Below are 27,865 nucleotides of genomic sequence, written 5' to 3'. Positions count from 1 at the left end.
TGCTAACAACGACCGGGCTACTACAAAGTGTAAAAGCCAGAGCTGGAAGACCCTCCTGCATCGTTAAGATCTCCCGTTTGGGAACACTTCGGCTTTGCAGTGCGATACAACAATGGATAACATGGCTTCAACGAAGAGAAAGACGAACAAACACAGCTCCCACTGCATTCAAGCAGCTTCTACTCTGCGACTCAGGCAGGGCTAAAGCAATAACAAATGCTGTTGGTGTTTTTACAGCAGCAGATTTAAGACCATAGTGCATTAAAAACTCGATTTTGACCCACTTCTGTGGTGGAAGAACAATGAGCCCATATATCTTCTTACTGCCAAGTTAGCCAGGCACTACCTCACCATACCTGCTACGTCCGTGTCCAGCGAAAGGGTATTTTTCACAGCTGGAGACATTGTAACTGCAAGCAGGTCTGCTCTTTCTGCAGACAAGGTGGATGAACTGATTGTTCTGGCAGAAAACATGAAAATTGATTGAAAGTCATCAGGGTTAAAGGCTGGAGGGTGGGAAAAAGAAAAGTTAATATGAGGCTGAGTTGACTTGAAATTGTTTAATGCTGCACTTTTTGTATGTAGAAGAAAAGTTTTGTCATTTTATTTAATCTGAGCAACAACTTGAAGCAGTTTAATGTTGCACTTTATATGTGAGAATGTTGCACTTTATATGTAGAAAGGTGTCATGACGCGGAGTCGAACCCGCGTTACCTCAGCGGCTGGAGCTGCGTGTGCCTCTGCTGACAGTGAGCCAAGAGGCGCCTCTGCTGACAGCGCACCAAGAAGCGCCCTCGCTCGTGCTGAGGGCACCACGCCCACGCAGCAACGAGCCTACACGCTATCAATAATCAACACACCTGGACTTGATGAGAGGGAGCAGCATAAAGACCAGCAGACCCGAGGACCCTTTGCCAGAACGTCGCTAACCTTCCAGTAAGCATCACGTCTGACATTCCCTGTTTTCCCAGTGAATTTCTTGCCCTTGTTTTACTCTATCTCTCTGTTTTCCCCTGGTTCATGTCCTTTTGTATTTCCTCAGTGACTATGCTATCCTTCCTTATTTGTGCCTTGTCACTCAACTCGCATCCGGATTCCTGACTGCTCTCCTCGATCCACGACCTCCCTGCTCGGACCCAGACCACGCTGCCCTGCTCTTGCCCATGACCTCCTGCCTGTCCACGACCTGCCTCTTCGCCTTGCCCTCTTGGATTACGACGAAAGATACAACCAACATTTACAGACAACAACACTTGGTAACATTTACATATTTAATATTACACATAGTGAAGTGAAGTGAATTATATTTATATAGTGCTTTTCTCTAGTGACTCAAAGCGCTTAACATAGTGAAACCCAATATTTAAGTTACAGTTAAACCAGTGTGGGTGGCACTGGGAGCAGGTGGGTACTCATTCACTTTGAGTAGCATACACACGCCACGCATTCATCAAAGGTTTTAAATCAACCTTGTAAACCGCAGTCCTGCCCTGGTTGTTGCCTCCTTCCCTTCTCTGGTACACAACAAAAGGTTTGGTTAAGAAACCAATTCTGAGCCTTATCTTATTTAGTTTTTATTGTGTGTGTGTGTATATATATATATATATATATATATATATATATATATATATATCTGCCTAGAGTCGGGACCCAGGGTGGTCTGCTCGTCTGTGCATCGGTTGGGGGCATCTCTGCGTTGCTGACCTGTCCCTGCTCGGGATGGTCTCCGGCTGGCCCCACTATGGATTGGACTCTCACTATTATGTTAGAAACTGGCTGGCCTGGGAACGCTTTGGGATCCCCCGGGAAGAGCTGTACGAAGCGGCTGGGGAAAAGAAAGGCTGGGCTTCTCTTCTTAGGCTGCTTCTCCCGCAATCCGACCTTATAGATAAGCAGAAGAAGATGGACGGATGGTTGGATGGATGGAAGGATGTGTAACACAACTTGATGTTTCTTGAAAACAGCGTCCAGTAGTTGATGTTGTCGCTCCTTCTCCTCTCTTGTTGAACAAAGTTCCTCCTTGTACTCTGCTATCATTTTTTTTTTCTAACATCACACATTTTTCTTCAACAGCAGCAGTTAGTCGCTGATTCAGCAACACTCACATCATTTGTAATGTAGACATGTTCACACAATAAAAACACTTTACACTTACATTGAATCTCTGCTTTGATGTGTCGATCACTTCCGCCTCTCTTTGTTAGCAGCTAACAAGCTAAGCTAACCAGCAGGCTAGGCTAGCACGTCAAAGTGCACTCAGACTAATGTATCCGCATACAAACAATTAATAACGACGTTTACTCTGTTAAACGACACACATGTGCACATGTACGTTGTAATTAAGACCTGTAACCATAATAACCAATACAACGTCTTGTTTTGTTCTACCTCCTGTGTGACGTCATCGAGGTGTTCTCAACCGCAGAACAAATGTTGGCCAAACACGTGTTTCACTGGGACAATAGTGAGTGGTGCACACTTCCTTCAAACACGTGTTTCACTGGGACAATAGTGAGTGGTGCACACTTCCTTCAAACACGTGTTTCACTGGGACAATAGTGAGTGGTGCACACTTCCTTCAAACACGTGTTTCACTGGGACAATAGTGAGTGGTGCACACTTCCTTCAAACACGTGTTTCACTGGGACAATAGTGAGTGGTGCACACTTCCTTCGCCCGGCCACAGAAGACAAAAAAGAGTTGCTGGTGTAACAATAGGAAGAATATATTCCACTCCTCTCTTGTACACGCGGCTTATGAGGTAATATACATGATATATTTTCATATTATTTATCTTATTTACCTCATATGTTGTTCGAAGCTAACGTGCTAGCGTTAGCCCGCTAGCAAGCCTTTGTAGCAAATGCGAGCGTTTTTTTTGAGGAGTGTATTTTATATGTTCTCTATGAGAATTATATTGACTTATTTAATACTTTAACTGTTTTTTTGTTGTATATTACAGTCACGCTTAACATCATTAAATATTTGTTACTAGAAAGAAACGAACGTCTCGAAATTTAAGTCTGGAATAAGTCACATGGTATAATAATAATAATAATAATACATTTTATTTGGTATAGCGCTTTTCAGTGTACTCAAAGATGTTTTACAGGATGAAACATTATATTACAGTGTAATATAATGTATTATTGCAGTGGTCTGCTTTATGTTGGTGTCAACTTTATTAGCAATAAATACAAATGATGTTTGCACGCACTTCTATTACCTTGATAACATCCATCCATCCATTTTTCAACCGCTTGTCCCTATTTGAGGTTGCGAGGGGGGTGTTGGAGCCTATCTCAGCTGCATTGGGTGGACATATCATGGAAATTAAATCAGCTGGTGTTTGTTATTACGAAAACACTATTTGCACAATTGTAAGCGATTAATGCTTATTCAGTCAGACTAAAATAAATATTTAATTAAATAAATGTTAAATATGAAAAATGGCTTTAATATACTGGACACAAATTGAATATGCATCAATATTTTGTTTGTAATCAAATCATGAGGTACCCAAATATATATATATATATATATATATATTAGGGCTGGGCAACGATTAAAAATTGTAATCGAAGTTAATCGCACTATTTCTCCGATTAATCGCGATTAACTGCATTGTATACACAAAGCCCAATAATTAATTCAAAAGTAGTGTGTAGTGCACCTTTATTGGAATATTCTCTCACATGAACAAAAGCGCCAAAACATTTGTTGTGCAAACAATTTAAATCAGTCCTTGTTAAACAGTAGCAGTTAAATAGCATATTTGATGAAAATCAACTCCAAAAATGTAAATACAAACATTTAAGCTTATTGCCACTGCCAGGGTATTTAAGTTATCCTGTTTGTTATGGAAAATAAATATAATCTACATACAAATCTCTGAGCCACAATCATAACATCTGAACAGGCAATTTCTGAGGTAACAGCAGAAACATTTTTTTAATCAGGGATCTTATGTTTAAAAAAACTATATTACAGGTAGTGGGCTGTTTTAGGGAATGTTTGATCAAATTATCTGTTCTAGCAATATTAATAATGTTGTGTTTATTCTGCTTAGTGCACTTAAAATAATTATGACCATAGGACGGCGTGGCGCAGTGGCAGAGTGGCCGTGCGCAACCCGAGGGTCACTGGTTCAAATCCCACCTAGAACCAACCTCGTCACGTCCGTTGTGTCCTGAGCAAGGCACTTCACCCTTGCTCCTGATGGTTGCTGGTTGGCGCCTTGCATGGCAGCTCCCTCCATCAGTGTGTGAATGTGTGTGTGAATGGGTAAATGTGGAAGTAGTGTCAAAGCTCTTTGAGTACCTTGAAGGTAGAAAAGCGCTATACAAGTACAACCCATTTATTTATTTATTTATCATTTATCTAGGAATTGATATGATGGGAATTTTCCGATTGTTTGCTTGGTGCTTTAATTAACTGAACGCATCATATACATGGTACTATATTGTGATGTTATGAGCCAGGGAAAAAAAGAACTACCCTACCCAGCATGCAACAGGAGTGACGAGCATGCGTGGTAGCCCGGTATAGGTTGTGTGTCGCCATGACAGCATCTTGTATGTTGTGATATGCACGCTCTGAAAGCAAACGTTAAGAACTCAGCCAACACTCCTGGTCTGCATTATTCATAAATAGACAGACAACACAAATACTCCGCTGCTTCACAGGCCGCTGGATGTAGCCGGCAAAGTATTCCCATGCTAGCTAGCCGGTCTAGCAAGCACGCCTCATTCAGTCCAAAAGGGCCCGATCTATCCACATCCAGAATTGTCTGGCGGTCGTAAGTGATCCCCGAGTGACCACGCTGTAAGCCAGCCATGAAATTTGCAGAATTGTCCGGTATTTTTGCCAAATGTTCCATCTTTACCAAGAGCTCCTCCACGCCGAAGCCCGTCCGGGCGTCGCCATCTTGTTAAGAAAAGGCGTTAACAAAATAAAAGCATGTAAACAACATACGCAAATGTGAGATAAAATAATTGTCGGCGTTAATAGAGTGATGAATTAACTCGTAATTAACGCATTAATTTGCCCACTCCTAATATATATATATATATATATATATATATATATATATATATATATATATATATATATATATATATATATTCTCACGCCAGCACATTCCTTAAGGTGTGAGTGAGGTTCAAGCAACATACTATCACACGGCCACACTCGCTGGCACTTGTTACACGTGCTTCGCTGGACTTCTATTTCTTGTCTGTTGGGCTAAAAATGTTGCTTTTGCAGAAGGAAAAACAAGGAGAGGATATTGTGCGTAAAAGTAAAGCCAACCGACCACAGCTCTGTAGTCCTGGTCACCGTTGACGTGAGGTGGGACTATTTTGGAGGTGCACGTCAAGGTTGGCTGGTAGGTTGGTAGTGGGAGGAGCCAGTTGGCGTCACTTGATGCTGCAGCACAATGACACTTTTATACGTGCAGACTGACTTCATGCAGTCATGACGGTATTAAAATCCCAGCAGGAGGTTTTCTATAAGTTGTTACTTTTTAATCAATAATTAATGTAAATGCAGAAAATAGGATCAATGACACAATTCATAATAATCAATAACTGATGATTATTCCATGTGTAGAAGAACATCACCACAGAGTGGTCCCCTTCAGCAGCAGGAGGATCCACAGCCCCCCCACATTAAAGAGGAAGAGGAGGAAGTGTGGATCAGTCAGGAGGGAGAGTGTCCTGTAGGGCAGGAGGAGGCTGATGTCAGCAAGTTTCCACTGACTGTTGTCTCTGTGAAGACTGAAGAGCATGAAGACAAACCACCTGAGTCCTCACAGCTTCATCACAGTCCAAGTAAGCACAACATCCACATATCATCTAATACAATGTTTGTGACACATGTTCATCCGGGGGACACATTTATCACTAAAGATGGAGATATATTTGCTTTTTAACACCACCATTTAAAAATGAATGCTCATCAATCATCAACAGTGTAATTGCTGGGGTGTAACCATGTGACCTAGAGGCCGTCCTCCTTACCTCACGTGGTCAAATGAAGGCAAACATTCAATATGGCTTCTGTTTATTTACCTTTAACAGCACATATGTCAGCATATTTCAAAGGTTTAGTGATGAAGATAAGAGCTGTATACCAAGTACCATTTTTTTTTTTTTTAGTACTGGTTCCTAAAGTCCTACTGAAAGCCACTACTAGCCACCACGCAGTCTGATAGTTTATATATCAATGATGAAATATTAACATTGCAACACATGCCAATACGGCCTTTTTAGTTTACTAAATTGCAATTTTAAATTTCCCGGGAGTTTCGTCTTAAAAACGTTGTGTAATGATGACGTGTACGCAAGACGTCACGGGTTTATAGGAAGTATGAGCGCTGCACACACACACAGCTAAAAGTCGTCTGCTTTAACGGCATAATTACACAGTATTTTGGAGATCTGTGTTGCTGAATCTTTTGCAATTTGTTCAATTAATATTGGAGAAGTCACAGTAGAAAGATGGAGTTGGGAAGCTTTACCCTTTAGCCACACAAACACACGGTGATTCCTTGTTTAAAATTCCCGGAGGTGAAACTTTCCTATGGATCAGAGCGCGGTCAAGAGAACATGAATCACGACCACACGTCAACCAGCAGGTTTCGGTGAGATAATTGTGGTTAAAACGTCGCTTCTTACCGGAGAAAAGCTGAGCTTGTGCCATCCATAAAGCTGCCGTCAACTCCTCTGAGACACTGGCGTCAAGACACCCGTGGAGACACACCTCCGACTATCAGGTACTATTTAACTCACTAAAACAATAGCAACACAATAGAAAGATAAGGGATTTCCCAGAATTATCCTAGTAAATGTGTCTAAAAACATCAGAATCCGTCCCAATGCAATCGCGTTTTTTTTTTTTTCTAGTCCGTCGCTATCAATATCTTCAACCACAAATCTTTCATCCTCACTCAAATTAAAGGGGAAATTGTCGTTTTCTCCTGTCCGAATAGCACTTTTTGTTGGAGGCTCCCATTAAAATCAATGTGAATATGTGAGGAGCCCCCACACTTGTGACGTCATCGTCTGCGACTTCCGGTAGAGTCAGGGCTTTTCTCTTAGCACCGAAAGTTGCAAACTTTATCGTGGATGTTCTCTACTAAATCCTTTCAGCAAAAATATGGCAATATCGCGAAATGATCAAGTATGACACATAGAATGGACCTGCTATCCCCGTTTAAATAAGAACATCTCATTTCAGTAGGCCTTTAATTATGTGGTCCATGAAGACCGTGAAGATTCTGGACTAACGGCACAACTATTTGTATTTTTAATTCCACCTGACTGAGGTAACTATGACACGTTGTCACATTGAGTTCAGCTGCCGCTGCTACACATTACAATCAGCTTTAAATAATGACAAATAAGGAAGCAACAAAAGTTTGATGTGTGTGTTATTGAGAAGAAGATGACATAACTGCATTTCACCTTGCACTGCACACATAGTTGACTTCTTTAAGACTTCAACCTCTTCTGCAAATAGGAATGCTATTTAAAATGCCTCTTTTCCACTTTTTTATTTCCACAAATGACATGTAGTACCGACAAGAGTACCGATAAATACGGGTATCGATAAGGAATATTGATTAGGGTATCATATCCATAAATCTATAAATTTACATCCCTACTGAAGATACAAGCCAGATATTGGTCTCAAGATGGCGGCGCCCTGCTCGGCTGCGGCTGCAGAGGCTCTTGGTAGTAATAGAACATTTTGGCAAATCTACCAGTAATTTCTGTGAATTTCATGGCTGGCTTCCAGCGTGGACACTCCGTAGTAACGTACGACCGCCAGACAATTTTGGATGTGGATGGATCGGGCAGTATTAGACCGAAAGATGCGTATACGTTGGACCTCCTCGCTATCCTGGGAATACTACGCCGGCTACATCCAGCGGCCTGTGAGGCAGCGGAGCCTAGTACCAGAGGGGACCGCAGACAGAGGAGACATAAGCGGTGGGATCAGAAACAGAAACGGAGATGCCGAGCGGGGCTAACAACAAAGCTAAAGGCTAATCCTCACAGAACGCCGCTTCCTTCCATCCTGCTCTCAAATGTCCGCTCACTGGAGAACAAACTGGACTACCTGAAGCTGGATTCATATGCAATACACTGCTGCTGGAATTGTAATTTTCCTGAAGGAACTCTCCTGAAGGAATCAATAAAGTACTATCTATTTATCTATCTAGATGAGAGACTGCTGCGCCATATTTCTCACAGAAACGTGGCTGAAACCATTCGTCCCGGGCGAGGCAGTTAGCATCGAGGAGCTAACTATGTTTCGGTCGGATAGGAGCAGCACTCTCACTGGTAAATCCCGAGGCGGTGGTGTTTGTATATACATCAATAACAACTGGTGCAACAACGGGAAGAACGTCTCATGTCACTGCTCTCCCGATGTAGAAATATTAACTATAAAATGCAGGCCATTTTATTTACCTCGGGAATTCAGTGCTATGATCTTCACAACAGTGTACATTCCCCCCAGTGCTCACACCAAAGAAGCTTTGAACGCTTTGTGCTGCTCCATCAATGAACTGCAAACTACACATCCAGAGGAAGTTTTCATCGTTGCAGGGGATTTTAATCAAGCTTACATGAAAACAGTTTTCCCTCATTTCCATCAATATGTGAATTTTGCAACCAGGGGTGGAAGCAAGCTGGACTTGGTTTATAGTAATATTAAACAGGCGTATAAAGCTGCACCACGCCCCCACCTGGGCTCCTCAGACCATCTATATGTGATGCTAATTCCTGCATACAAGCCCCTGCTGATCAGAAAGCAAGCTACAGTGAAGCAGGTGAGGACCTGGCCAGAGGGAGCAATGGAAGCATTACAAGACTGCTTCGGAACCACAGACTGGGACATGTTCAAGGCAGCCGTCACCGATAATCATAACACATGTGTGGAGGAGTATGCAAAGTCTGTGTCCGCATACATTCAGAAGTGCATGGAGGATGTCAGTGTGATCAGATTAGGGGCGGCATGGCGTAGTGGGTAGAGCGGCCGTGCCAGAAACCGGGGGGTTGCAGGTTCGCTTCCCACCTATTAACATCCAAATCGCTGCCGTTGTGTCCTTGGGCAGGACACTTCACCCTTGCCCGTGGTGCCGCTCACACTGGTGAATGAATGATGAATGAATGATTGGTGGTGGTAGGAGGGGCCGTAGGCACAAATTGGCAGCCACGCTTCCGTTGGTCTACCCCAGGGCAGCTACAGATGTAGCTTACCACCACCAGGTGTGAATGAATGATGGCTTCCCACTTCTCTGTGAGCGCTTTGAGTATCTAACAATAGAAAAGCGCGATATCAATCGAATCCATTATTATTATTATTATTATTATTATCAAGAACATCCCCACACGGGCCAACGAGAAACTCTGGATGGATGAACAGTGAGGTACTACGTGCAATGCTGAAGGCTCGGAACAAGGCGTTTAAGTCTAGCGACATGGTAGCAGTAAAAACAGCCAGAGCTAACCTGAACCGTGCCATTAAGGTTGCAAAGGTGCTCACAGTCAGAAAGTGCAGGACTTCTTCCAGAACCCCACGAACACTCGACAAATGTGGCAGGGCATACAGGTCATCACGGACTATAAAGCTGCCCCCCATCCCTGTGACAACAGTATCAGCTTCCTAAATGACCTAAACAACTACTTTGAAAGGTTTGAGGCACTTAACACCCCTCCGGCGAGAACATCCATCACTCCGGCGAGAAAAAACACCCCTCGCTCTGATGAGCAGCCGCTCAACTTGGACACAGCGGATGTCCTGAATACCCTGAGGAAAGTGAACCCCCGGACCTGATGACATTCCGGGCCAGGTGCTTCAGGGATGTGCAGACCAGTTGGCGGGGGTTCTCACAGACATCTTCAACATCTCGCTGGGAGGTGGTGAAACATCTGGTTGACTGGTGCAGAACCAACAACCTGGTCCTGAACGTCGACAAGACCAAGGAGATAATCGTTGACTTCAGGAAGCACCAGTCCAGCCACACTTCACTCTTCATCAACGGCACAGCGGTGGAGATGGTAAGCAGCACCAAGTTCCTGGGGGTGCAGATTACTGACAATATAACCTTGTCCCTACACACCGGAGATCTTGTAAAAAGAGCTCAGCAGCGCATGCACTTTTTGCGTCGGATGTAAAGAGCACAGCTCCCTCCCCCCATTCTCAGCACATTCTACAGAGGAACTATAGAGAGCCTGCTGACCAACAGCATCTCTGTCTGGACTGGAGCCTGCAATGGCTCAGACTGGATGTCTCTCCAGAGAGTGGTGAGGACGACGGAAAAGATTATCAGGTACCTGAGGCAGAGCAACAGCCCCAGAGCATGATTGACCCCCCACCATGCTTAACAGTAGGAATGGTGTTCTTCTCTTTGTAAGCTTCATTTTTTTCTCCTCCAGACATAACGTTGATTCATAGGCCCAAAGAGTTCCAGTTTTGTCTCATCACTCCATAGAACAGTTTCCTAAAACATTTGGGGTTTGTCCAGATGATTTTTTGGCATACTGGAGTCTATTTTTCTTGTGCCTGGTAGTCAGAAGTGGGGTGCGCCTGGGAGTTTTGGCATGGAGGCCTTCATCTCGTAGTGCGCGCCTTATTGTCTGGGACGAAACCTGCGTTCCCCCCTCTGCAATGTCCTGTTGTAGTTCCTCAGTTGTTACCCGGGGATTTTTCACCACTGTACGCACACAGCATCCTCTTTCTACCACGCCCAGGTAGGGTTCCCACTGTGCCTTTAGCTTTAAACTTGCGAATTATGCTCCCAACTGTGTCTCTTGGAATGTGTAATGTCTTTGCTATTTTCTTATATCCATATCCTTTCTTATGAAGAGAAATGACCTCCTCTCTTGACTTCTTTGACCACTCCCTGGACTTCACCATGTTGCAAATACACCATTGACCATCTACAAGAAGCTGAGCGTCAGTCTTTTTCAATCACTTTAATTGTTGCTCGTTATGGTTCTAATCACATCTACAGGTGTTTTCAACACCTGATTGAAAAGACCTTATTCAAATTCTGTTCTTAAGAGTTATGATCTGCAAGGGGTTGAATAATTTTGTCAATGAGATATTAAGAAAAATGTCCTTTTTTGGTATTTTGTAAAATACAGTGTTACGATTTGAGTTGCATTTGTCAATTTGAAACATCTTTATTTGATATGACTATAAACAAAATACGGAATAAATGTCCAACTTGCTAAAACACCAAAATTGTGTGGCGGTTTAATAATTTGGATCACAACTGTATATCTGCACCTTATTGTTTTTTTTTATCCTGCACTACCAAGAGATAATGCAACGAAATTGCGTTCTTATTTGTACTGTAAAGTTCAACTTTGAATGACAATAAAAAGGAAGTCTAAGTCTAAATATCTTATAAAAAATAAAATCATTTTTTTATTTGGATTTAGTTACTTCTCCGCTGTCCATCAATGTCTCAACACCTTTGAGAGATGATTTAATCTAGTTCATTTCTACTAATTAGCTATGTTTTGTTGATATCAAACATCAGAATCAGACATACTTTAATAATCCCTGAGGGGAAATAAACATTTTCAGCACAATCCCATTCAAGGTCAGACAAACATTCCAGGGAGACAGAACAGGATCGCTGACGGGTCTGCCAACTTGCGGCGCCCCTTGCAAAAAAGGTGAGATACATACGTGTAAACAAGTGGGGGGAATGTGAGAAAAAATTAAAAATCGGTCTCAGCCTGGGCCCCTGGAGAGGGGGTCCAGACTGAGGCCAAGGGAAAAAAACAACTTATAGCCCTAGCATACATCCCTCTTTCATGTGTGGAAGAGGGAAACTTCAAAGAAGACAAAGGACATTAAAAGAGCAGAGCTGATGCAACCAGACACTTCTACATACATACATGAATAAAAAGTAAAAGAAACATATACACTGTGGTGGCTTTTGCGGTGTTCCACACCATTGTCTGCTGGGGTGAAGGGAGCTTGGCCAGAGACGGGAGCAGACCCAACAAAGCAACCAAGAGAGCCGACTCCACCCTCGGCCGCCGACCAAGTCTCGGCCAGTGTCCAGTCCGCATGGATGAGTGAGGATATGTCCAAAGAGACCGAGGTGTCCGATACCTGCTCATTCAGCCAAGACACTGTGAAGCTTTTCCGTCCCGGCGCTCAGTGCTAGCTCCGCAGTCCTGTCTCTTCATCTGCATCTCCTCCAGTCTCTCCAAACGGACTCTGGTGTGGCAGAGACCCAGCAGCTGGTCTCCATGGCCAAAAGGCTCTCAGGAGGCAGATCCAGAAGTTCACAAAAAAGCACCGCAGAAGTCACAAAAGTACCACCCCTTGTCACACAGTCCCAAAAGGTCCGGACCAAAAGGCATGAATATATATATATATATATATATATATATGTATATATATATATATATATATATATATATATATATGTATACATATATATATATATATATATATATGTATACATATATATATATATATATATATATGTATACATATATATATATATATATATATATATGTATATATATATATATATATGTATATGTATATAAACACATGAAAAGAAGAGGGAAACACAAAAGGATGACACAAGAGCACAGAGCTCCTGCCAACAGCAGCCACTACAGGGTCGCCATCGTAAAAGTTTCCTAAAGGAAAATGTTCATATTTAAATAAGTAGAGTAAATAAATCATAAACAGGATTTTACAGTTTAAATGCAAATGTTGATGCTCCTCTTAGACACTGTTCTTTGTTCTCTTTCGGGTGTACAAGCAGCTGTCTTGTTTGTATGTAAGTGTTTTACAGCTGTGTTTATTTTTTTCATGAGTTTTTGTATTGCTTCCCTGATGTACCGTATGGTTTTGACATCTTGAATGTCAACGTGGGGACTGATGAGATCCTCAGAGACATTATCAGAATATATGCAGGACAAAGTGTCATGTGACTGGGTAAATCTGGACTTTTCTTAAGCATTTGTTCGTCTAACTTGTGTATTGAAGAACATTTCCCTGAGCAGCAAGAGCGGACCTCAAGGATGGAGCAGAATCAGTCACAACCCCTTGTATTAAAAAGGAAATGGAGGTTCTGCAGTACCCCAAGATTAAAGAGGAAGAGGATTCAAAGCAACCCCACATTAAAGGGAAGGAGGAGCCAGATAGCTCTCACATTAAGGAGACAAATGAATCACAGCCCTCCCTTACCTTACAGAGAAAGAGGAGTCACAGCTCCGCTCACAATAAAGAGGAAGAGTAGGACTCACTGACTTTTTGCTGCGTCAACACAGAAAAAGGTTAAGTGAAATAACTTAGATGTTAACTATCGGTCAATAATGCTTGTCTTTCTCTCAGACAGGCAGGGCTTTACTGTCCGTAACACACACACACGCACGCACGCACACATCGCAAAATGAGCTAACGTTACGCTAAAAGCTAATCAGCCTTCACCTCGAGGACTGTGAGCGAGCTGAGCTACCGCCTATACCTCCAGATCGTCAACGGGCTCATAGTGATGTTACAAGTAGTTGACTGGGAGGTGTTTATTATGATATGGGGATCGTCCGCTGCATTATGCTCACCTGCTGAACACCTTTCTGCTAACATGCACCGTCTCTCCTCTCTGTCTGCCTCTGCCGTGAGCCCTGATTCCATGCACTCTGAATACGCACTGCTGATTGGCTCTTACCGCTTTGCCTGTAACCAATCAGATGGTTGTGTGGGTGGGACAATGGTGGGGGCTGCAGAGACATAGTGACAGAGACAGAGGCAGTACGAAGCGTACCAGCTTGTTAAGACTTTAGTGTAGCACAAAATGATAATATCAATACGTCTAATGAAGTCAAATACAAATAAGGCAACAAGAGAAGTATCCTACACTTCTCTTTTGTAAAGTAAATGTGAACATGCGATATGGGCATCTACATCAACTATATGATTTGCCTGAGAAGCCGGACAGGACAAAAAAAACCCAAAAATGTTTTGGTTTTTTTAAGACTTTAGTTTAGGCGGTGGGTAATGTGTTGATGTTGTTAAGGTGGCCTGGCAGTATAGCTCGGTTGGTAGAGCGGCCATGCCAGCAACTTGAGGGTTCCAGGTTCAATCCCAGCTTCTGCCATCTGAGCCATTGTGTCCTTGGGCAAGACACTTTACCCACCTGCTCCCAGTGCCACCCACATTGGTTTAAATGTACACTTCCACGTGATGTAGAACAGTAGTACCACATTTTAAACATACACACACATCTAAAGAATATAAAAATAAATATATTTGGTGGGCCAAACAAAATGACTCGGCGAAACAATGTTTGGTATGGGCCATATGACTTAAAATCTATATCTTAATAACAATATATGTCACGATATATCATTTGGTATATGATTGCTAATAGAAGAATTTCAAAATGGGTTACAAAAGCTCCTAATTTGGCAGTTGACATATGCAGTAACATATTGTGTCATTTCTAATTGTATTAATTTGGCGAAACAATTATTATTAATGTACTTGTTTATTTACTGTTAATATCTGGTTGCTTTATTTGAGAAAATAATACTGGAAATGATGAAATATTTTACTGCATATTTCATCAACTAAATTAGGAGCCTGTGTAGCCTGTTTTAAAACGGTTCTATTAATAATTCTATAAGAAATAATATATGACAGAATCAATTTTAAACCATTAACCGTCTATCCATTGTAGAAAGTCCTGTTGTGCTGGTTTGTTTTTCCTTTCCTGTGAATAATGTTGTAAAGAGCAGCGTGTTTGTGCATCACTGAGATTTCAAGACAGTTCATACGATAACTTGTTTTTCCTAAGTGCATGTAAAAGTACTGAATGCATTGTGTGACTGAGCACAGATGGATGTTTCTAAAACGTGTTTGTCTTCTTGTGGCCTGCAGACGTCTGTGAAGAACATCTTCTCCCTGAGCAACAGAAGTGGAGCTTCAGGATGGAGCCACAGCCCTCCCACATTAAAAAGGAAAAGAAACACCCACTGATCCCCCATTTTAAAGCGGAAGAGGATGACCCACTGACCACTCACATCAAAGAGGAAGAAGAGGACTCATTGACCCCCAATTTTAAAAAGGAAGAGGAGAAGCCACTAATAACCCATTTTAAAGAGGAAGAGGGGGACCCACTGACACCCCATTTTAAAAAGGAAGCGGTGGATCCACTGAGCCCTCACATTAAAGAGGAAGAGGAAGAAGAGGGCATCAGTCAGCCTAAATGGTTGGAGGAGTTCCCAGTGACTGGTGTCCCTGTGAAGAGTGAAGATGATGAGGTGAAAGGTGAAAGTGAGGAGAGGGGAGGGGGGGAGCCTCCAAGCAGCAGCTCAACACAACACATGACAACAGAAGCTGATGGAGACCACTGTGGAGGATCACAAGCAGACAAGCTCTTAGCTCCACTATCAAATAGTGAGGACACAACGTCACACTCTCCTGACACTGATGATGAAGACTCTAAAGATGATAAGACATGTCACACTGACAACACTTACTTCACATGTTCTCACTCTCACAAAACTTTTAAATACCATTGTCGTCTGAAAAGACACATGAGAACACACACTGGAGAAAAACCTTTTTCATGTTCAAACTGCGGTAAACATTTTACTCAGAGGCCAGATTTAAAAGTACACATGAGAACACACACTGGAGAAAAACCTTTTTCATGTTCTATCTGTGGTAAAGATTTTACTCAGAGGCCACATTTGAAAGTACACATGACAACACACACTGGAAAAAAACCTTTTTCATGTTCTATCTGTGGTAAAGATTTTACTCAGAGGCCACATTTGAAAGTACACATGAGAACACACACTGGAGAAAAACCTTTTTCATGTTCAATCCGCGGTAAAGATTTTACTCGAAGGGAAAATTTCAAAAAACACATGAGAATACACACTGGAGAAAAACCTTTTTCCTGTTCAATCTGCAGTAAATATTTTGCGCAACGGCACTACTTGAAAGAACACGTGAGAACACACACTGGAGAAAAACCTTTTACATGTTCAGTATGTTGTAAAAGTTTTTTACAAAGTCAGCATTTGAAAAGACACATGAGAAGACACCCAGGAGAGAAAGTGTTGAGTTGCAGTGTGTGTGGTGAAAGATTGTCTTCTAAGTACCAGTGTAAGAAACACAAGTGTGCTGGTGAGAACAGCAGCAGCAAATGAAACTGCAGGATTTGAAATAAACTGTCAAGACTTTAACTTTGACCTTCTAAAAACATCAGCACATAGTTTCTAAGATTTATAGATGAGATATTTTAGATTATTACCTTTTTTCAGTCAAGTACTACACATGACAAGTGTTTTTTAAAGTTGTTCATGATTTATCCCCCTTTTTTAGAATTCCTCAAACATTATCAATTTCAGAAAACATGGGAATGTTTGGAATGTTTGGGAAAAGTTAATTATGTACATCATCCCACAGAGCTTTACTGTACATCCATCCATTTATTTCTACCACTTGTCTCTTTCATTTTATATGTATAGCATTTAATCACATACTTGTCCGCCAAAGGGTGTTGCGTTTTGGAGGAACTCCTTCTGTCAGAGTGCTGTTCACACTTCTTTTACTGCGGAAATCTACTCACAAAAACAATCCAAACAGTAGGAAACAAAAAACGATGTTGCGAAAAAGAGAAGACTAAATGTGCATTTTGGAAAAAATAACAAAAGCTACTTCTATACACAAATAAAGTCAACTTGGTTTGGAGTTACAAGACGTGCACACTACAAAACAACACCAAGATGGATGGCACTGGGAATGGCCAAGGTAGCAAAATACTCAAAGCATGTAATCAACTGGCGTGGAGCGGATTCACCGAGTGCCATCCAGCTGTCAAGGTGCTGCTTAAGTAGCACCAGGGTCAATTGGAAGCAGCTGTGCACGTCCCACAACTCCGCCCACAAAGGCAACACAGGAACTCTAGGAGGAAGGAGAAATGTAAGAACAAGGTCAACTGCACCAAAAGACGAAAACTGACTGTTGGAGCCAAATTTCCTTATTTGCTTGTATTGTTTTTATTTTGTTTTCTCTGATTGATAGCTGGCTTCAGTTCATGCTGAATTTCCCTTTCTGCAGATTGCTCCGCCCACTTCCTGTTGAGAACCAGGAAGTGTTGACAGGGATGGGACTGTTGCTATGGTGCGGTTGCCATGGTAGCCTCCTTTAATTGTGTTCAGCTGGGAACACTGGGGGGTGATTGCATGGAGGACAAACAGTTTTGGAGCGTGTGGTGTGGTGTGTGGTCAGGTCTCACTGCTGTGAAAATGTGCCATTCAAGGTCAGCATACATAATGTTCTAGAACCTACTTTTCATTTCATTTTGATAGCTTGGAATAAAGGGATTGTCATATCCAAACACATTTCTACAGTACTGGACATTCAATCATCAAACTGGTCAACACAGTATCAGTATCAGTATCAGTATCAGCCCAAAGATAAGTGCTGTACAATGAGAATAAAATGCCTCGTAGCCGATTATACAAATGTGATCAATTCATCTAGATATTGTCCTGCCACAGTGAATAGGTTTCCCTTTTTAAAGGGCAAATTCCTCCCAGGGTCTTTTGTCCTAATGACTGTCTGGATAAAGTGAGGAGAATATAATTAAGGAAAACAATTTATTTTACTAATAAACTAGATTAAGTAACACATTTTTACAGTTAGCTAAATTGGACAGAACACCTGCATCATCTTCTCAACAACACCCACATTCTTACAAACAACATATTTAAGAATGGTGGTGTTAAATACAAAGTGCATTCAGATACAAACAATTATTTTTGATGTTTACTCTATTAAAGGACACATATGTGCACATGTATGCACTGATTAAAAATACAGAACAATAATGCCCACGTTTAGACTTTCTCCATCAAACGCCATCTTGCTTTCTCCTCTTTTCTATTTCCAGCAGACTAGTAGAACATCTTAGGTGTATTGCTGCCCTCCACAGTCTATTAACAAAATGTCTTCCTTCTGTCCTATGGCCCACACTACAGACTTGGACACAAACAGGAGAGAAAGTAAAAAGCAGCTTTAAGGAGGTCAAAACAAAATGTATGCATTCTTTCCAACGGCCGCTGGGTGGCAGCAGAGGCTCCATGTATTACCTGAAGAAACATTTGACTTCTGACCTTTCCACATTATTTCTCTCATCTTTACTGCTGGAGTTCAGCTCACTGAGGATGTAAGCTACATTTTGGTATCTTAACTATCTTTAATTATTCATAAACAGGCTTAAAACAAACCATTATTATCATTACTGCCTCATTTCCCCCTACTCTCTACTAATTAAAACTATTCTAGCACAAAAACATTCAGGATGTTCATACAAAAAATATTACACATCCCCCAAACGTAACAATTTATTATGGTATTCATATAATATTACATTTAATATACACATGGTCATAACAGTGCTGACAATTTAAATTCCCTGTGGGGATTAATAAAGTATTTCTGATTCTGATCATTACATCACTCTCATAAAGCCTTCAATGCTGAATATGTTTTTTACGATAGCTGAGCTTCACAATGTTGGAATATTGACTGCTGATATTAATATTCTTCTATTGTTTAGAATATTACACTTTACTCTTTTTCTTTGCTCAAATGAACAGGATGGAAGTGTCTTTAATTGTCACTACTGAGTGTAATTATGTATATAATAATCTTCATTACCGCTTGATTTAACTCTCATTTTATTTTATCCATAGAGAACTTAACCATAAAAAGATGGCTGCACATCAATAAACCGTCACTAAACTTCAATAAAACTAAATACATCATATTTGAAGATTGTAAAAATGTAAAACACAAATTATGATGGATAATATTGAAATTAAAGGAATTAAGGTAATCGCATTTTTATGAGTTAATATAGATGATGAAGTAAGCTGGACACTACATGTAAGTCATATAAAGAAAACAATAAAACAATGGAGTGCAATACTAAAGAGAATAAAATACATACAAATATTAACTAGAATTATTGTAGCCAACTTCAGTTGAAACATACATTGTTTATTGCATAAAAGTCTGGGGACATACATATAAAACAATCACACAACAATCATCATATTACACAAAAAGTAATAAAGACAACTAATAGAATGGATTCTAGAGACCCAACAAATTATTCAAAAAATCACACATTATAAAAGTAAAAGATCTTGTATAAAAGACAACTGTTCAAATGATGTATAAAGTAAATAATAATATGCTTCCAGAAGTGGTCCAGAAGATGTTTCAGATGTGAAGCAGTAAATATGAACTAAGAGGGATTTATGTGTACTCAAAAGCAAAGGTATGAACACATGTAAAACAAATATGTACATCATATAAAAGGAATTCATCTATGGAATTATCTACAATTAGAAAATAAAATATGTAACACGTAATTTTTCAAAAAACATATAAAACACTATTATGAATAAGTATAGAGGTAAATTGTGGATATTTACACATACAATGTTTATTGCATGTAACATAATTGTATGTACTGTTTATTTTCACCCTTTCAGTCAAATTGTTGTGTTCATTTCAAAGTACACAAATGTGTGTATTAAATCATGTACTTGACTGTAATAAACACACTAATCTGAAGTGTCTAATCTATAAATGTAGAAGCATATTAACCAGATTGTTAGACAAACAACAATGTCACACATGTTATATGTGCTGATGTTGTTAGAAAGTCAAAATGAAAGTCTGGACAGTTTATTTCAAATCCTGCAGTTTCATTTGCTGCTGCTGTTCTCACCAGCACACTTGTGTTTCTTACACTGGTACTTAGAAGACAATCTTTCACCACACACACTGCAACTCAGCACTTTCTCACCTGCGTGTGTTCTCATGTGTAATGTAAGAGTGTTTAGGTGACCAAAGCTTTTATCGCAGCTTGAACAGGAGTATGGTTTTTCACCAGAGTGCAATATCATGTGTAATTTTAATTGTCGTCCTTCTATATAACTTTTACAACATACTGAACATATGAAAGGTTTTTCACCAGCGTGTGTTCTCATTTTTACTTTTAAACTTTGTCTTATGACAAAACTTTTACCACATTATGAGAAGGAACAAGGTTTTTCTCCAGTGTGTATTCTCATGTGTGTTTTTAAATGTTGCCTTCGAATAGATTTTTTACCAAAGATTGAACATGAAAAAGGTTTTTCTCCAGTGTGTAGTGTCATGTGTGCTTTGAAATGCTTCTTTTGAGTACAATCTTTACCGCAGATTGAACATGAAAAAGGTTTTTCTCCAGTGTGTGTTCTCAAATGTACTTTTAAACCTTGATTTATTACAAAACTTTTACCACATTCTGAGCAGGACATTTTATTTTCTCCAGTGGTAATCTCATATGTACTTTCAAAGATTGCCTTTGAGTAAAATTTTTAACACAAATTGAACATGAAAAAGGTTTTTTCTCCAGTGTGTATTGTCATGTGTGTTTTAAAATTTTGCCTTCGAGTAAAATTTTTACCACAGATTGAACATGAAAAACGTTTTACTCCAGTGTGTGTTCTCATATGTACTTTTAAACTTTGATTTAGTACGATACTTTTACCACAGTCTGAGCAGGAAACATTTTTTTTCTCCATTGTGTAATCTCATATGTACTTTCAAAGATTGCCTTTGAGTAACATTTTTGACACAAATTGAACATGAAAAAGGTTTTTCTCCAGTGTGTATTGTCATGTGTGTTTTAAAATTTTGCCTTCGAGTAAAATTTTTACCACAGATTGAACATGAAAAAGGTTTTTCTCCAGTGTCTATTCTCATGTGTGTTTTCAAATTATGGCTTTGAGTATAATTTTTACCACATTCTGAGCAGGAACAATGTTTTCCTCCAGTGTGTGTACTCATGTGTGATTTTAAATAGTACCTTCGAATAAAAACTTTACCACAGATTGAACATAAAAAAGGTCTTTCTCCAGTGTGTGTTCTCATGTGTACTTTCAAATAGCTACTTTTTACAAAACCTTTACTACAGATTGAACAAGTAAAAGGTTTTTCTCCAGTGTGTCTTCTCATATGTCTTTTCAGACTACAATGGTATTTAAAAGTTTTGTGAGAGTGAGAAGATGTGAAGTGAGTGTTGTCAGTGTGACATGTCTTATCATCTTTAGAATCTTCATCATCAGTGTCAGGAGAGTGTGACGTTGTGTCCTCACTATCTGATAGTGGAGCTAAGAGCTTGTCTGCTTGTGATCCTCCACAGTGGTCTCCATCAGCTTCTGTTGTCATGTGTTGTGTTGAGCTGCTGCTTGGAGGCTCCCCCCCTCCCCTCTCCTCACTTTCACCTTTCACCTCACCTCCTTCACTCTTCACAGGGACACCAGTCACTGGGAACTCCTCCAACCATTTAGGCTGACTGATGCCCTCTTCCTCCTCTTCCTCTTTAATGTAAGGGGTCACTGGGTCCTCCTCTTCCTCCTTAATGTGAGGGCTCAGTGGATCCACCACTTCCTTTTTAAAATGGGGTGTCAGTGGGTCCTCCTCTTCCTTTTTAAAATGGGGTATCAGTGGGTATTCCTCTTCCTTCTTAATGTGGGAGGGCTGTGGCTCCTCTGTCCGCATCCTGAAGCTCCACTTCTGTTGCTCAGGGTGAAGATGTTCTTCACAGATGTCTGCAAGACAAACACACCATCTTTGCTCAGTCACACAATGCATTCAGTACTTTTGCATGTACCTAGGAAAAACAAGTTATCGTATGAACTGTCTTGAAATCTCAGTGACGCACAAACACGCTGCTCTTTACAACATTATTCACAGGAAAAGAAACAAAAACCAGGACGACAGGACTTTTTACTATGGATGAACGATATGGTTTAAAATTGATTTTGCGATACAGTATTTCATTTAGAATTACTGATAGAACCATTTTAAAACAGGCTACACAGGCTCCTAATTTAGTTGCTGAAATATGCAGTAAAATATTACATTTCCAGTATTATTTTCTCAAATAAAGTAACCAGATATAACAGTAAATAAACAAGTACATTATTAATAACTGTTTTGACAAAATAATACTATTAGAAACGAACAATATGTTACTGCATATGTCAGCTGCCAAATTAGGAGCTTTTGTACCTAGTTTTGAAATTATTCTATTCTCAATCATATATCAAATTATATATTGTGACATATTGTTGTTAGGATATAGATTTGAGGTCATATCACTCATACCAAACATTGGTTCGTCGAGTCATTTTGTTTGGCCCACCAAATATATTTAATTTTAATATTCTTCAGATGTGTGTGTATGTTTAAAATGTTGTACTCCTGTTCTACATCACGTGGAAGTGTCATGTCATGGGGATGGTGTGCTTTTAACTAAGGGTGTGACGATACGGTCAGCTCACCAAAGGATACTCGATATTGGCTTTAGGAGAACGAGTCAATATTTTGGTGGTTAACATGATTCTTACACGTGTGTGTACTTCATGTGTATATGAATGTACTTTCCCTTGTGTGCTTAGTTTGACTGTAACTTCATAGTGGATAATATCTATAAACAACCTCAATTGTTTTACATCTTTAATTTGAAGGACTGTTTACTTATCTGACAAATTCAAAGGAAACTGCACTTTTTTAAAAATGTTACCTATCATTCACAATCCTTATGTAAGACATTTGTTTCAAACTATTATGAATTTGAATTATTAAATAATCATGAGCAAAAAATCAGCTAACATTGGAGTCAATGGGAGCTCCTCTGTTAGACCCACAAAGTCCTCCAAAAAAACATCCAAAAATTGCCAACAATACTCATTTTACATTTTGTGACCTGAATATTAACCAAGTATTAATGATATTGTTATTATAAGCGCTAATATTAAGGACCTACTTTTAGCGGCGCATTGATCACAGAAGTAACTAGCTTATGCTGCTATATTGACATACTGAACTGTTTTCTCACCTCTAAGATGATGAAAGCTAATTCTACAAACCCTGTTTCCATATGAGTTGGGAAATTGTGTTAGATGTAAATATAAACGGAATACAATGATTTGCAAATTATTTTCAAGCCATATTCAGTTGAATATGCTACAAAGACAACATATTTGATGTTCAAACAGATAAACATTTTTTTTTTTTTTTGCAAATAATCATTACCTTTAGAATTTGATGCAAGCAACACGTAACAAAGTAGTTGGGAAAGGTGGTAATAAATACTGATAAAGTTGAGGAATGCTCATCAAACACTTATTTGGAACATCCCACGGGTGTGCAGGCTAATTGGGAACAGGTGGGTGCCATGATTGGGTATAAAAGCAGCTTCCATGACATGCTAAGTAATTCACTAACAAGGATGGGGCGAGGGTCGCCAATTTGTAAGCAAATTGTCGAACAACATTTCTTAACGAGCTATTGAAAGGAATTCAGGGATTTTCCCATCTACGGTCCGTAAAATCGTCAAAAGGTTCAGAGAATCTGGAGAAATCACTGCACGTAAGCAATGACATCACAGACCTTTGATCCCTCAGGTGGTACTGCATCAAAAACCGACATCAGTGTGTGAAGGATATCACCACACGGGCTCAGGAACGCTTCATAAAACCACTGTCAGTAACTACAGTTGGTCGCTACATCTGTAAGTGCAAGTTAAAACTCTACTATGCAGAGCGAAAGCCATTTATCAACAACACACAGGAACGCCGCCGGCTTGGCTGGGCCCGAGCTCATCTAAGTTGGACTGATGCAAAGTGGAAAAGTGTTCTGTGGTCTGACGAGTCCACATTTTACATTATATTTGGAAACTGTGGATATGGTGTCCTCCGGAACAAAGAGGAAAATAATCATCCGGATTGTTCTAGGCGCAGAGTTCAAAAGCCAGCATGTGTGATGGTATGAGGGTGTATTTGTGCCCAAGGCATGGGTAACTTACACATCTGTGAAGGCACCATTAATGCTGAATGGTCCATTCAGGTTTTGGAGCAACATATGTTGTCATCCAAGCTACGTTAACATGGACGTCTCTGCTTATTTCAGCAAAACAATGCCAAGCCACGTGTTACAACAGCGTGGCTTCGTAGTAAAAGAGTGCGGGTACTTTCCTGGCCCGCCCGCAGTCCAGACATGTCTCCCATCAAAAATGTGTGGCACATTATGAAGCGTAAAATACGACAAGACTGTTGAACAACTGAAGCTGTACATCAAGCAATAATGGTAAAAAATACCACTTTCAAAGCTTCAACAATTAGTTTCCTCAGTTCCCAAACGTTTATTGAGTGTTGTTCTGCCCTCACTATATGTGTTGAGGTTATACAGCTTGGCAGACAGCAAACAACCAATCCAGGACGTTCTAATAAAGTTACAAAGCAGATGAATCCATTTAGGTGTCATGGTCCACGTCTTGGACCATGTCATTGTTCTGTTTTGTTATCACAGCCTGTTTTGTATTTAACGTCTTTAGTTTCTGGTGGTACTTCCTGGTTTGTTTCGGTTGCCTAGTTACGCATTTAGTGTCACCTGTTTGTTGTTTTTGATCACGTGCAGCTGCCTCTGATTATTTCTGCCCTATATATGCCTGTCTTTGTTTGCCTTTTGTTCTCGGAGTTTAGTTTGCTACACGCGACAGATGACGTCACATTTCCCGATTGTAGTAAAATACTTTTTGTTATACGATTAGCTTCCATGCTATATTGTTTGCTTGTCCGTAGTTTATATACTAGCGCTTTTTGTTCGTTCTAGCTTCCACGTTAGTTCTGTTTGTTTTGTTTTCAGTGCCTTGAGCAAGTGTTTTTTGTTCAAAAATTGTTTTTGTAGTGTATAATAAATCATTATCCTTACCCTCACGCTGTGTTCCATCCTCCACTGCACCCACGAGAGAATAACTTTTCACCACGATACCAGCAAGACGTCACAGTAAAGTCCGAGCTAATGAAGCTTCTCTCGCAGCGGAAGTCGAAGAATTCGACAGGATAACGTGGAGGTTAGCCCAAGCGATGCAGGCTGGGACATTCCGCGGCGCGCCGTATGTGATGATCTTGGGGCTTGGAGGTCTCCAAGTCCCGCTTGACTCCACTGGGTCCGGCAACGCCCCGTCTCACCCCACCCCCTCGCACGCGTCGGCAGAGGCGGAAGCCGCGGCGAAGGGCATCGCCTAGCGACAGAGACACGCTAACTCCACCATCACCCCTTCACGGACACAGCCACTTTCAACTTGTCCAGGACTCACCATACACGCCTGGTAATCCTTTTGATTTTTCTACTATTGACTCCTCCGGCTGGTCTGGTAGTCACGGGTACTGCACCCGTGACGTCAGCCCTCTTACGTCCCCAGAACATAGTGGGGATTAAGAATTTTTTTTAGAGCAGGCACTCCCTCAGTCGTCCACAGGGGACATAAATGACAATCTTACACTCCTTAAAGACATTTGTTTTCAATCACAGTATAAGTCTTTATTTTCTGAATTTGATTGATTGATACTTTTATTAGTAGATTGCACAGTTCAGTACATATTCCGTACAATTGACCACTAAATGGTAACACCCCAATAAGTTTTTCAACTTGTTTAAGTCGGGGTCCACGTTAATCAATTCATGGTACAAATATATACTATCAGCATAATACAGTCATCACACAGGTTAATCATCATAGTATATACATTGAATTATTTACATTATTTACAATCCGGGGGGTGGGATGAGGAGCTTTGGTTGATATCAGTACTTCAGTCATCAACAATTGCATCAACAGAGAAATGTGGACATTGAAACAGTGTAGGTCTTACAGTAGGATATGTACAGCCAGCAGAGAACATAGTGAGTTCACATAGCATAAGAACAAGTATATACATTAGAAGTACATTTGATTATTTACATTAGGTTATTTATAATCCGGGGAGATGGGATGTAAATGGAGGAGGGTATTAGTAAAGGGTTGAAGTTGCCTGGAGGTGTTGTTTTAGAGCGGTTTTGAAGGAGGATAGAGATGCATTTACTTTTATACCTGTTGGGAGTGCATTCCACATTTATGTGGCATAGAAGGATAATGGGTTAAGACCTTTGTTAGATCGGAATCTGGGTTTAACGTGGTTTGTGGAGCTCCCCCTGGTGTTGTGGTTATGGTGGTCAGGAAGTAGTTGGACATGTACTTCGGTATCAGGGAGGTGTAGCGGATTTTATAGACTAGGCTCAGTGCAAGTTGTTTTACTCTGTCCTCCACCCTGAGCCAGCCCACTTTGGAGAAGTGGGTTGGAGTGAGGTGTGATCTGGCGTGGAGGTCTAAAAGTAACCGGACTAGCTTATTCTGGGATGTTTGGAGTCTAGATTTAAGGGTTTTGGAGGTGCTAAGGTACCAGGAGGAGCAAGCGTAATCGAAAAAGGGTTGAATGAGAGTTCCCGCTAGAATCTTCAGGGTGCTTTTGTTGACCAGAGAGGAGATTCTGTAGAGGAATCTCGTTCTTTGGTTGACCTTTTTGATTACCTTGGTTGCCATTTTATCGCAGGAAAGATTAGCTTCTAGAATGGAACGTAGGTAGGTGATCTCATCTTTCCAGGTGATAACAATGTCACCCACTTTTATAGTGAAATCAATGACTTTCTTAAAGGGGAACATTATCACAATTTAAAAAGGGTTAAAACCACTAAAATTCAGTTCCCAGTGGCTTATTTTATTTTTCGAAGTTTTTTTCAGAATTTTACCCGTCCCGGAATATACCTAAAAAAAAGCTTTAACGTGATTGATTTTCGTTATGTGCGAAGCCACTGTTCATTTTCCTGTGACGTCAGATAGCGATGCCAATACAAACAACATGGCGGTTACCATAGCAAGATATAGCGACATTAGCCCGGATTCAGCCTCGGATTTCAGCGGCTTTAGCGATTAAACAGATTATGCATGTATTAAAATGGATGGTAGGAGTATGGAGGCAGATAGCGTAAATGAAATTGAAGAAGAAACTGCAGCTATTGAGCGAATAGCTATTGACGCTATTCGGCCATGTCTGCGTTAGCATCGCCGGTAAAATGTGCGGACCAAACGATCAGGACTTTCGCATCTTGTGACACTGGAGCAACTTAAATCCGTCGATTGGTAAGTGTTTGTTTTGCATTAAATGTGGGTGGAAGGAAACGCTGGATGTAAATATGGTTTCAAATGTACATACAGCTAGCCTAAATAGCATGTTAGCATATGTTTGATTAGCACATAAGTCAACAACATCAACAAAACTCACCTTTGTGATTTCGTTGACTTTATCGTTGGGAATGCATCTGCTTTGAGTGTCGCATGATATCCACACATTCTTGCCATCTCTGTCGTAGCATCGCCGGTAAAAACCAAACGAGGGACTTTCGCATTTCTTGACACTGGAGCAACTTAAATCCGTCGATTGGGATGTGTTTTTTTGACATTAAATGTGGGTGGAGGGAAAGGCTGGATGTAAATATAGCTACAAATGAGGCGTAATGCTGCAATATGTATACACAGCTAGCCTAAATAGCATGTTAGCATCGATTAGCATGCCGTGCTAATCGATGCACATTCTACATAAATCAACTAGAATCATTCCCTGATCGTGTTGTTACACCCTCCGACAACACACCGACGAGGCATGATGTCTCCAAGGTACCGGAAAACAGTAGAAAAAACGGAAAATAACAGAGCTGATTTGACTTGTGTTTGTAATGTGGTGGAGAAAAATGCTGTTCTCTACCTAGATGACGTCACGTTCTGACGTCATCACTCCGAGAGCGATAAACAGAGAGGCGTTTAATTCGCCAAAATTCACCCATTTAGAGTTCGGAAATCGGTTAAAAAAATATATGGTCTTTTTTCTGCAACATCAAGGTATATATTGACGCTTAC

General features: G+C 40.5%; 3 protein-coding genes across 3 annotated transcripts in view; 1 reads left to right on the top strand and 2 right to left on the bottom strand.

The window, feature by feature from the left end:
• The window catches only part of LOC133547176 (zinc finger protein 25-like), a 53,807-nt gene extending 34,364 nt beyond the window's left edge, over nt 1-19,443 (top strand). Inside the window, exons 2-3 of the mRNA XM_061892997.1 lie at nt 5,611-5,831; nt 14,932-19,443. Coding sequence (XP_061748981.1) covers nt 14,982-16,211 — 1,230 coding nt within the window. The 5' untranslated portion in view covers nt 5,611-5,831; nt 14,932-14,981 and the 3' untranslated portion in view covers nt 16,212-19,443. The remainder of the gene's footprint in view (nt 1-5,610; nt 5,832-14,931) is intronic.
• The window catches only part of LOC133547177 (zinc finger protein 239-like), a 44,622-nt gene that overhangs the window by 12,541 nt on the left and 4,216 nt on the right, over nt 1-27,865 (bottom strand). The window lies entirely within an intron of this gene.
• Nucleotides 19,056-27,865, bottom strand: part of LOC133547175 (oocyte zinc finger protein XlCOF8.4-like) — a 119,030-nt gene continuing 110,220 nt past the window's right edge. Inside the window, exon 3 of the mRNA XM_061892995.1 lies at nt 19,056-21,677. Coding sequence (XP_061748979.1) covers nt 20,611-21,677 — 1,067 coding nt within the window. The 3' untranslated portion in view covers nt 19,056-20,610. The remainder of the gene's footprint in view (nt 21,678-27,865) is intronic.

The sequence above is a fragment of the Nerophis ophidion genome, unplaced genomic scaffold (genome assembly GCF_033978795.1).
Source record: "Nerophis ophidion isolate RoL-2023_Sa unplaced genomic scaffold, RoL_Noph_v1.0 HiC_scaffold_77, whole genome shotgun sequence".
NCBI classification, from domain to species: Eukaryota; Metazoa; Chordata; class Actinopteri; order Syngnathiformes; family Syngnathidae; genus Nerophis; species Nerophis ophidion.
This window is presented reverse-complemented; position numbering and strand designations above follow the sequence as displayed.